General features: G+C 41.4%; 1 protein-coding gene across 2 annotated transcripts in view; it reads left to right on the forward strand.

The window, feature by feature from the left end:
* The first annotated feature begins 1,890 nt into the window (after positions 1–1,890).
* PDE5A (phosphodiesterase 5A) overlaps positions 1,891–12,637 on the forward strand; it is a 140,073-nt gene continuing 129,326 nt past the window's right edge. The window contains exon 1 of one of the 2 annotated variants that reach the window (XM_003271321.3): positions 1,891–2,191. In XM_003271321.3, the coding sequence (XP_003271369.1) occupies positions 2,040–2,191 (152 nt within the window). In that variant the 5' untranslated portion in view covers positions 1,891–2,039. Of the gene's footprint in view, positions 2,192–2,993; positions 3,582–12,637 lie in introns of those variants that run through there. The other variant, XM_003271322.3, reaches the window with a different exon arrangement.

Below are 12,637 nucleotides of genomic sequence, written 5' to 3' on the forward strand. Positions count from 1 at the left end.
AAAGCAAATAATTCAAGCCCCAAATTCACTGCATCTTTAGTAGATAAGCAGAGTTTTAAATTACAATTGATCTCCTGTTAGGAGGAATGCATGGATTTCCACAAGAAAAAACAGTACTGAGGAGAAACTCTCCACAGTAATGTGCCACTTTTCGGTCAACGACAGACCGCATATATGAGTCCCATAAGATAATACTATATTTTTACTGTACCTTTTCTATGTTTAGATATGTTTAGACACACAAATATCATTGCATTACAATTGCCTACAGTATTCAGGACAGTAATATGCTGTACAGATTTGTGGTCTAGGAGCAATAGCCTAGGTGTGTAGTAGGCTGAGCCATCTATTTTGTGTTACTACACTGTGATGTTCAGAGAAGGATGAAATTGCCTAAGGATGCATTTCTCAGAATGTATCCTGTTGTTTAGTGACGCATGACTGTATTCCATGAGCACTATAATCACTATCATAGTAACACATTAGGAGAGAATTCTCATTTCTAAATCCAATATAATTTATCACACATTAGTTCATACTCTACTGCTTTGATTGCTTTTCCTTGGTTGTGGCTACCTGCGTACAGCAGTAAAGTTTCAGAAAAACTGAAGTCGCAAAACGTCACTCAATGAAGGAAGGATAAACCATTGCATTGGAGGACTAGAAGATACTTTTAAAAGTTCTCAGATTATCAATTTAATGATGTGTTTCTATGTAGTGAATAATGCCTTACATTCTTGCTAAGAGTAGTTTGAAGGAAGTTTGTTAGAAGTATATAAGCTAACTCATTTTTTTTTGTATATCACTGCTAATGGTGTCATTCACACATTGTGCAACCCATAATTCCAGATTTAATTCTACCATAAAATATAGGTCATTGCAAAATGCCATATTAAAACTGCCAATGCATGACAGGAAGATGGGGATGCAGACAAAGCAAAGGATGACACCAACTCCTTTTTTAAAGAAGCAAGATAGGGATTGGACAAAAAGGCTGGGCCATTTTTAATGGATACTTTTGAGGGATTGTTAATTCCAATTTAATTAAAATGATGCATTAATTTAAAATTGGCCTAACTGGTTGCCCTCGACTGCACCTGGGTTGCGCCAGTGCTCTCGGATTAACCTAATTGTACAGAGGTGCCCTTGTTTTCTAACTTCATGCACAAAGCATTGGAAATTATTTCTTTGCCTTTTCTTTTCCAAGAAAATCTTTTTTCCAGTTATGCAAAAGGGAAGTTTGAGGCAATGGTTAAAGACACTTGTTATAATTATTGCTGTTATCATTAACATTAAGCACGGGTATGGCTTTGTTGCAAGTTACCCACCTACACCTGCAAATCTGTCTTGCTAGCACACGCCCCAGCTCTCTCCACCCGCGGTGGTCCGTGGCTGGAGCGCTTTAAGTCACTGAGCGGGCTGGGCTCCGAAGGAGGTCGGTCCCGCTCCTCCCAGACCCAAGCGTAGGGCTAGGGAAAAGCTAGGCGGGAAGGTCATTGTACTCCCAGGCCCCAGGAAAAGGGCCCAGGGTCTCACCATCTCTTACTGTCGGGCAAAACTTCCCACATCGCGACCTTCCCTCCCTGGGGCACTCTGAGAACACACCCAGTCACCTAGCGCGCTCCCCAGAAGCCGGCTCAGCATACAGCGCACCCCAGCGGCCGCGTGGCCTCCATCCAGCCGCAGCCACTTGGCTTCCGGAGAGCTCGCCGGGCGCCGCCGCCGCCGCCGCCGCAGCCGCCTCCTGGGAACTAGGGGACTCAAGGGCCTGCGAGAGCCGAACACTGCCGGACCCCGGGGCGGGGGCGTGGCCGCTGCGCCTGGCCCCGCCCACCACACCTGGGCGCCCGGAGAACCGCGCGGGGCGGGGCGGGGCAGGAGGCTGGCCTGGCGCTCCGGCCGCTTTGCCGAGAGCCGGCCCGACTGGAGCAGGACGAAGGGGGAGGGTCTCGAGGCCGAGTCCTGTTCTTCTGAGGGAGGGACCCCAGCTGGGGTGGAAAAGCAGTACCAGAGAGCCTCCGAGGCGCGCGGTGCCAACCATGGAGCGGGCCGGCCCCAGCTTCGGGCGGCAGCGACAGCAGCAGCAACCCCAGCAGCAGAAGCAGCAGCAGAGGGATCAGGACTCGGTCGAAGCATGGCTGGACGATCACTGGGACTTTACTTTCTCTTACTTTGTTAGAAAAGCCACCAGGTAAGAAGAGGACCCACGGAAGACCCGGCTGGGGCATGGAGTGTGACCCGGGGCTGATTTCTCTCCCCTGTTGAATTGTGCCCTTCGTTCACCCCTGTTCCCAGGCCCTTTGCTTTTGGAGTAGGTCCTCGGTCCTGTTACGAGGTAGAAACCTCAACTCTAAGCGAGCACAGTCGAAAAACTCAAGCGTCGGATTTGATACAACTTGCTCACAAAGTTCAAATACAAAAATGTACTTGCCGACCTCCCACCCTCACCCCCGCCTCTCTTGGTATTCCCCGGGAACATGATTATTTTCATACATCCGTGCTCACGGGCCTTCCCCTAGCCCCTTTCTAGCCCTCTGGTTCCCCAAAATCCAATCAGCAAAACCCAAACAGTTTCTGAGCCCCTTCCCTGCAGCTCCGGAAGCACCATTTCCAAGTCGGTCTTGATGGCTCCGCTCCTCCCCCGTCCCCCTTCGCCCTGGCCCTGGCTGGGCGGGGAAGCTGGGGTTAGGGACAAGACCACGGGAAAGCCCAAAGGCAACATGACGGAACCTTCCCAAAGTGAGTGCGGTCGCCTTTTCCCCCTTTCCAGTCCCCTGCTTGTCCCGCGCGCCTTTCACTCGCTTTTCCGCCGAAGGCTGCGCCGCCAAAAGTAGAGCTCTGCAGAGGGGTTTGCGGCGTGCACACAAAGGGCGCAGGGGAGGCGCCGCCCGGAGCGCACCCCAAGGGGCAGTGGAGACCCCAGAGGCCAGTTCTTTCTGGTCCAGAGCCAAGCGCCGGGGCGGCCCTTGCGGAGGGCGGGGAGGAGGGAGCCTGTCCTTTTGGAGGCGGCTGCGCAGCGGGCAGTCGGGGCGCTCGTGGGAAACGCTCGCAGGAGAGTTGGGGAGGAATTGAGACTGGGAGCAGAGGGACAGGAAGAGTGGAGCGGAGAGTGCTTGGCGGGCGGGTGCCCCGAAGCCTGAGGAGTTGATGCATAGTCGGGGTGCGCGGACTCCAGGACGCTCCCCTTTGCAGAAAGAGTCCGTGCCCCGCTGCCGCCTTCTCTGGGCAGCGGCCGTCGGGCAGCGGGTGCTGGCCGTCTTGGCCGGGAGGGTGACACACGCCAGGCGGTGATGGTCGAGGAACCCGCTCGGGTTCGACGCCCGGGTCCCACCCGCCGGCGCGCGGCCGTGGCTCTGCCGGTCGCTCCCCGCCAGGGGGCGGCGCAGCGCCGGGCGAGCGGGAGGCGACGGGCGGCGGCGCGGAGGCCGGGGCCGTGAGGGAGCTGGCTCCGAGTCGCCGACCTCACCTCACCTCACCTGCGCACGTTGTTGCCCCTACGGAGCCTCCTGGAGTCCAGGATCGGCGGAGTTCGAAAACGAACTTCCCACGTTTGCTATGTTGCCCTTTGGAGACAAAACAAGGTACTTCCTTCAGCATCCCCCTGTCTCCCTTCCCACTTTTTCCGGGGGCGCGGCGGGTCTCGGGTGCTGGTTGGTGGCGCCCCGGTGGCACCAGTGGGACGATGTATCATTGAAAATTGACTGTGTAACTTTAGTTGTTGTTATTCTTTGCTCTCTTGCAGATGTATTAATGAAGGTCTTAAATTGGGCCCTTTTTAATCTTGTTTTTGTTTTGTTTTGTTTTGTTTTTTTCCTAAGGAACATCCAGAGTTGGTGTCAATTTAGTCACTTTCAGGGTTTTTTTGACAGAGTGGAAGGCTCCGGGATTAATCTTTTCTATTTAATAACCCAGCCCTTCTTTTAAAATCGTCTTCCCCCGCTTTCACCTTCTTCCTTCAAAATCTTAAATCTTGAGCGCCCAGAGGATAGCCCTGAAAGGGCACTTTTTTGCGAGTTTAGCTTGAGACCCTAAGGCCATGGAGGTCTAGAATGATCTGTTGCTGTGGACCAACAGTTTTCAGGGGTCACCTGCTCCTCTGAGGCCGTCTGCACCCACTTTCCTTTCACTCTGCGCATTCCCAGCCTTCTGCTCTCCTTGCGTTACAGCGCATAGAATGATCAGGGGGCCAGAGAACCAGGCCGATTTTTAAAAGTGTGTATTGGACCTGTTCTTTAGGCAAATTATAAACAGTTTAAAGAAAAAAAGTTATTGTTTAATAAATCAGCATAAATGTCCTTTCTTCGTTCCCTATTTTTCTTTTAAAGATGTAAACTAGGGATGGCTTGTTGGTCGTTTTTGACTAGTCATAGATAAGAACACTACACTTTCAGAACCTACCAACACTTTGAAAGTGTAGCAAGATTTTATTGGAAAATAAATTGAAAAGGCTGAGTTACATTTGTTTTCCCATTACTTTTTCTCCCAAGCAGCATAGGATCAAAATCCTATTTCTCAAATTTACCATGCTCACTGTAAAATTTAGATCATCTGAGGCTCTAAAAAAACTTTTAAAAAATTTTCGGTTAGGGTTTTTAAATTACAGTTGATGTTGGCAACAGGCTGAACACTTTCTGTGATATATATATATATGTGTGTATACATATTCTTAAGAAGTTATGTTGAATGTAAGTTGGAAAATGAAAGTGTAAAATATTTAATAGTGCAGGTCCTCAATTTTAAGAGTTATAATAAAGTGCTGAGAGTTGTCAGAGTAAAGAATATAACCTAAGAATTTGTGCGTAGCCAGAGGTCTTTCATGAAACAATATTCCAATTTGGTTTTATATTTGGTGGCATTAACAGGAGACTTAAAATGTGAATAAGAGGATGAACATTTGTTGATTATAAAAATGCAAACCACTAACCCCAGTGTGGTTCACATTATTCTGGTAAAAACTTATTGCATACGTTTTAACTTTACAGCTAAGGATTTTTTTTTTTTTTAAGTAGGAGCTCACATTACTTTGCTTTTCCCCTCTTTTTACACTTTGTAAGTGTAAAATGAATATTGTATGTGATTCAGGAAACCCATGAAACAAAATAGTTCTGTAGATGCATGCGGCATGTTTTAAGATTTAAAATATATTTATATTCACCCAGATTGTCCATCTGCACCAGTAATCAGGCTTGCTGATAAAAACAATTTCTGCATTATTTAATTGTTGTCATTCGATGTTCATACATGATTTTCCATCCTTTTCTCAGACTAAATGATCTACACTCAATGGTAGTTATTGAACATCAAGGTTCTGGCATTCCTAAATTCTCAAACACCTGTGAATTTGGGTTGACCTTGAAAGCATTTATGCCATTATATTACATTGTTTACTATCACTGTCTTCAAGTAGAGAGCTACGCATCTTATTAAAAGCTATAGGCTGGGCCGGGCACGTTGGCTCATGCCTGTAATCCCAGCACTTTGGGAGACCGAGGCGGGCAGATCACGAGGTCAGGAGTTCAAGACCAGCCTGACTGACCAACATGGTGAAACCCCGTCTCTACTAAAAATACAAAAATTAGCTAGGCATGGCGCGCGCCTGTAATCCCAGCTACTAAGGAGAATCGCTTGACCCCGGGAGGCAGAGGTTGCAGTGAGCCAAGATCGCGCCACTACACTTCAGCCTGGGCAACAGAGTGAGACTCCATCTCAAAAAAAAAAAAAAAAAAGCTATAGCTTGGAGCTTTTTAGTTGTCACAACCTGTTTATGTCCATTTGAAGGTGTCAACTGAATGATTCAGAACATAGTCTGTTGGCATAAAAATTAATTTGAGGCCAATAAATCACATCTGGAAAACTCCCAGGTCACTATTGTAGACAATTTGCAGTCCTAAAGGCCTCAGCTACTGTGTTAATTGAGGGCTTTAATGCATATGCCTTTACAGCTGAAGCTTTCCTGGTGCTAATGCGGCTCAACAGCTGTTGTTATTCTTGACAGTATATTAGAATAAAGTTACCTTTCATTAATTACTAATCAGCTCTGTGATTGTGGGTGATGTTTTAGGTCATTTATATTGTAAGGATGACATGATTGACTTTATTGCTTTGTTTTGTACAGGCAAAAGCTTGAGAATATTTGGCATATACTGGAAATAAGAGATAGTAAGTGAGGGCAAGTTTTTATGACAGCTTGGATCAAAGTCCAGAAACAGAAGTTTTACACTCCCATATAGCTTTCTATGATAGACTTTATTTGACACTGCAAAGCTGTGCTGAATTAATTGAGATTCCTGGTCCTGTGTTTGGAATTCCGTCTTTCATTTTTTTTCCTTGTAATTTTTCTCTCACTTCTAAAAGCTGTAGCATTTTTATTGCACGGTATTTACAATACAATCAGATGATGTATATAAATATTGCTATGTATTTTTTAAAATTATTGTTTCTATAATTATATAGGAATATAAACTTTCCACAATTTTCAGACAAATGAATTGTTAAGCATATTTTGTGAGGCAGTTGTTAGTGTTGATGATAATAAAACCCTCTGGGCATTGACCCAGTCTAACTTTGATATTGTTTATAGTATTTTTATAATGGTAATTCTGGTGCAATAATGGCCTTTTTTTCTTATGTTGTTCATAACCAGGGTCCATATAACTAGCTCTAAGCTGCCTTTTAGTGTCCTTGAAGCACTCTTCTAGATTGCATTCTTCCTGCCTGGAGAAATCCACAGGAGCCCCTGAAATAATATTTCTCATTGCTCTTCTATCTGTAGTGTTTTCAAAGTTTCAAATTCAGACCCATGTTAGAGCCTAAACTACATGATTCCTAAAAATGCGGTAGAATTAATGCAGTGGCAATTAGTGTAGATGGATATCTTTAAATAAATCAATTTGCTTAGTATAACACAAACTTAAATAGGCTTGTGGTATCATTCAGTAGCTTTTTTTCAGTCTGTCATCTGATGATCTGTAGAAATTGTCAATATTTTCACACGTTTATGTCCTCAGCACCTCAAGATGAGGAAATTTTTAGTATTTTGATTATGCTAGCAACAAAATTTCCTTTTTAAATTATTCTGCTTAAATAAATGATTTGACTCTGGCCTCAAGTATCATTTATTTTGAAATATTTGGAATTCTGTTCAGGTTGTATAGGTAAAGCTTGTAGCTTCACCCTTAACTGATTATAGAGAGTGTGTCCTACTTTGAGGCACCCCTTCCTCTAGATTTGAAAATACAAATTAACTTAGAAGTTAAACCTATAATTGCTGTGTCAAGCTATATTTGTTCTTTGTTCCCACAGCCAATTGTGGGATAAAAACCTCTTCCTAGGATAAAAAACCTTTAGTAAGGACTGTAGGACAATTAAATAAATCAGTGAGTTGATTGATAGTGAAGGGTTGAAAAATGACTAATTTGTGAATTTAGGATGCAGACTAGTTACTGACTTTGCAGGACTTCCTATGAAATTAGTTTAGCTGCATAGACGTAGATTTCGTTGGCCACTATTACAGCTGGTGAATGTGGCTTGGAAATATCTGTTATACCAGGTTCTCAGGGAAAAGTGCCTGTGAGCCACATACCTAGGAATAAAAATTGAAGAAAGTCTTTCCGTATGAGTCATTCATTTGATATTTAGCTCTGTAATCTTATTTACTGACTTGATATTCTCATTTTAAATTACTTTTTTTTTTTTGCAATGTAAGTGCTTAATTCATTTTCTCTGAGTGGTAGGAATTTATATTTGTTGCCAACCAAATGTTTAAGGTAGGTAAAGCTAAAGCAAACTGAGTGTTAAGTTTGTAAGAATCATTTTGATAAATATTCTAAAAATGTTTTAAAGCTTTTTTTTCTTTTTGTTTTTGTTTTTGTTTTTTTTTTTTTTGAGACGGAGTCTTGCTCTGTCACCCAGGCTGGAGTGCAGTGGCGCAATCCTGGCTCACTGCAAGCCGAGTTCACGCCATTCTCCTGCCTCAGACTCCGAGTAGGTGGGACGACAGGCGCCCACCACCACACCTAGCTAATTTTTTATATTTTTAGTAGAGACGGGGTTTCACCGTGTTAGCCAGGATGGTCTTGATCTCCTGACCTTGTGATCCACCCACCTTGGGCTCCCAAAGTGCTGGGATTACAGGCGTGAGCCACCGCACCTGGCCTTTAAAGCTTTTAAAGATATATTTTCTCTGGTTTTTAGTTTGCAATGAAAATGCTTTTAAATGTTTTATGTGCCATTGTTAGCTTTTTTAATCTTCAGGAGAGGGGAGACGTTTCCCTTGATTCTGAATTATAAAGTAAGATAAACTTTTTGCAAATTATCTTCTCTGAATAAGTGTATTTTACCTAAAATCGGGAGAGAAAGGATCACCATTTGATATCATATTCATAGTGATAATTATAAAAAATAAGAATTATCTTCTCTACTTTTAGTTGAGTACCTATACTGAAAATATACAAAGAGAAAAGACCCTGACCTTCTGAGCTGATGAAATAATTAAAACACACACACACAGGATCACTGAAATTTAGAGTTAGTAGGGATCATATAATCTCATTTTTCTTTTTTTTTTGAGACGGAGTCTTGCTCTGTCGCCCAGGCTGGAGTGCAGTGGCACGATCTCGGCTCACTGTAAGCTCCACCTCTGAGTTCACGCCATTCTCTTGCCTCAGCCTCCCGAGTAGCTGGGACTACAGGCGCCCACCACCATGCCCGGCTAATTTTTTGTATTTTTTTTTATTAGAGACGAAGTTTCACCTTGTTGGCCAGGATGGTCTCCATCTCCCGACCTGGTGATCTGCCCGCCTCGGCCTCCCAAAGTGCTGGGATTACAGGCGTGAGCCACCGCACCCAGCCAATCTCATTTTTCAAACTTAAGTAATGTACTCCTGTTAAAGAAAGACATTCTTTTTGAATTATAATATATTAGAAAGCTTTTGGTTGCAAGTGACAGAAACTCAACTTGAACCCATACAGAATTGACTCACATAATTTTAATTGCTTGCAGGATTGGGTTAGCTGTGAATTTAGCTAATCAAATAATCTTGCCAAAATTCTGTCTGTCTCTGTGTCTGTCTAACTATCTGTCTGTCTATCTATCTATGTATCTACCTATCTCTATTTATCTTTTCATCTGTCTACTGTGTTTACCTGCCCTTCCTTGCATCTATTTATCTATCCATGTATCCATTTGTTCATGTATTCATCTATCCATGTATCTTTTGGCCCTGTGCTGTGTTGGCTTTATTTTCTTGCATGCTTCCTTCATGTGCTGAGAGTTTCTACTTGTTAACTGTATGTGGGTCTTAAACTTCTGTTATTAGAGAGGTGCCTTCTTATCCATATCAGTCTTCCCCAGATTACCCTGGTCTTACCTGGGTCACATCCCAACTCTGAACCCATCATTGTATTCAGGAGAGTAGGGTTGTTTGACTGTTTTGTTGGGGCAGATAGCCCATAAGGTGATATGTCATTGGGGAGGGTACATTCCCAAAAGAAAGTGATGTGGGCAGACCCAGAAGTTCTAGATATCTACCATACCTAGTGTTGACTTCCTTTTATTTTAATGTTAGTGAAGTGTGGAATTCTTAGAAGTAGAATAAATAAAAGCAGGTATAATTTAATCATAGTTACAACATTTATGCAACTGTAATGCCAAAATACATTCTCAGTTAATTACGAACAAAATGATAAAACCACAGCCAAATGCAGATTTACAGCATTTTTTAAACCACTCTTGCAAAGTAAATATGGTTTTAACTACCTGAAAAACAGTATGGTAGGTCAGCTGGCCTTTGCTACAATTTGGCCTATAATGATTTCACTTCTCCCACTGGGTGTCTCTGAACAATCATGAAACTTTTATTCCTCTAGCACAGCATACCAGCTTTCATTTTTTACTTGCTATGAAGGCATAGATGCATATTAAATTTACCTCTTTTATTTTCTCATTAACACAAATATAAACCTTAGAACTAAAATTGCAGGGCAGTAGTTGGTAATAAGATGGTCATCCCAGTAATTGAAAGCAATTTCTTTCACTTTCTTTTGTTTTGATTATGATTATTGTGAAAATATAAAATTAGAACATTTTATAGAACAAAGTAAAGATCTTCAAAACATACTTGTTTTGAATTCTGAGGGCTCTCAAACCTCAGATAAATGCCATTGTAGTCCAGTCTCTCCCATATCTAAACTGCAAAGCCAACTGATTTACATGTTTAGTGCATAGATTTGAGTTATTATGTTTTCTTTCAGAAGTGGTAGGTTTTCCTTTAAGCAACTTCTTTTATACCATGTGTTATGAATGCACAGAAAATTACAAAATATTTTGTACCTTCCAATTCTCAGTCAAATTTGAAGGTAAAATCATATGAAGCAATTCTGCATTTTAAGCTTCTCAGATGTTTTCATAGCTGGAGCAAACTTAGAAATACTAAGTAACTTTGGGCAGACTCTTCATTTCCTTACCATGCCAGACCCAAGCAAACTACTCACTGCAACATCAGAGTGGAGGTTATTGGAGGATATCACTTAGAGGTGTCCAAACTCTCCCATTTTGTTTAATAATAATCTGTTAATCTCTTAATCATCTAAACCATTGCTTCTCAAAAGAAGATGTTGGCATTTGGTGGTGACGCTTTTTTGTTGTTAGAGGCCGTCTAGTGCATAGCAGGACATTTAATATCCCTGAACTCCAGACAGTAAATGCCAGGGCCACCCCCATCCACGTGATGGAAAATCCATTCCCATACATTTCCAAATACCCCTCAAGGGTTGGCACCACTACTTGATTAGGAGCCACTGTTGTGAACCCTTTGAAATTGATTTCTGTTTATGGTGAAGGACCCTAGATAGGACAGCCTTAGGCTTCAACCCCAGACCTACTTTTCTAAGAGGAAGACTTTAGGTGCATTATTTACTCTCTCTGTAAAATGGAGATAATGTCATTTACCTCATAGTGTTCTTAAGAAAATTAAAGGAAATAATGCATGTTTCCTTATCTTTTTAGTGGTGATTTTCAGTAGTTTACCATTTTACCTTGAGTATCATCAGTGCCTTAAATATAATCACAAACTTTGATAGGCATTTGCTTATCCTGGTAGATGGGAATTAAGTTCTGACAGCATAGTGATTTCATAGACTTTCAATGTCATTTTCATTTTTTAGATGAATTTTATTAAGGTTTGAACAGAAGCTTTTATGGGATTATGTAAGGTACTGGAAAGGGAACTGGAATGGGAGCCCAGACCCCCAGATTTTGTTTCCAGCTTTGCTATTAGCTAACTTTGTGACTCGCTCAAGTTAATGAACCTCAAACTTGAAGAGGGGAGGTGAAAGAGGGTGAAGACTCAAGGCGGAGAGATTCATAAGTGAGCTTAAAAATCTCTTTCAGCTGTAAGAGTTCTTTATTCTCACCAGGAGAGCTGAGTATCGATTTCTCAGATTGAATAGTTTCATTATTTTAAGTATTTTTCCAAATTCGAGTAGTGGATCCAGGTCAAATTATGCAAACAACATAACTAAAACTGTATAAAATAAGGATCCAAGAGCAGGAAAAGTAGCCAACATGACTTTTTATGTGAGTTATTTTGTGTTTTCCCTACAGATAATTTTAGCAGATTTCTATATAAGTTATCAATCATACTTTCCAGTCAGAAAATTTAGTATACTCTTTGCAGTGCCGGTATTAGTGATTAATTCACATGACTAATGAAAAAGGCATTGAAAAGAGAAAAGAGGATGGCATTTTAGTAGCTGACTTATAAACACAAAAATACACCCTGCAAATCTCCCCCAAAAGTTACTGCTCAATGGACTTGCTATATGGACATTTTTGAGGTCCAAGGATTGGTGTCACCCTACTTTTAGGATTTATCCAAGTAAGTACCCCTGGATAAGAACTAAAACAGCCAATTTAATCCATAAATTACCTATAGCAGAGTGTTAAAGCATTGTTTTATCAGATATTAAAACTGTGCTCCAGTTTAGAATTAATTATGAAACATTGCTATGGTGTTCATCATAGGTAATTATTGTATTTTTTTTACATTTGTTGTCAAACAGTTTTAACTTTTATATTTTGGGAAAAAATAGTCCCCAAATCTATAACTTATTTTTTGACCAAAAAAAGCCTCTAAGTAGTACTGAAAAAACCAAATTATATTCTTGCATTTATTTTTGTCAGTTAAATGTTTATCACCTAATCTTAATATAAAATTCAGAAAATTGTGTTATATGTAAGTGTAGATATTAGTCTGAGGAGTCCATTTTTTAAGTTGTAATTTGAAAAAATACATGAAAACAACCCTCTTTCTCTCTTTTATTTTAATATAAAATGCTTCTGTAGAGAAGTTATTGCTTTTAAATTAGGGGCTTAGGAAGAAGCAAGAGCCGACATCTACTTATTCTGCTGTATAAATCCATTAAATAATTTTTCTTTATTTAAAAAAACCAAAAACTTAGTTTAAAAAATATGCTCCACTTAATATTCAGTTAACTTAAAAACAATAACTATCATGAATGAAACACTGTGTATCTGACTCCAGCATGATTTCCTTTACGTTTATCATGATCTCCATTTTACGAAGAGAGTAAATAATGTACCTAAGGTCATATTCTTAGAAAGAGGTGATTCTGGGGT

Source organism: Nomascus leucogenys, chromosome 7b (assembly GCF_006542625.1).
Source record: "Nomascus leucogenys isolate Asia chromosome 7b, Asia_NLE_v1, whole genome shotgun sequence".
Taxonomy (NCBI): domain Eukaryota; kingdom Metazoa; phylum Chordata; class Mammalia; order Primates; family Hylobatidae; genus Nomascus; species Nomascus leucogenys.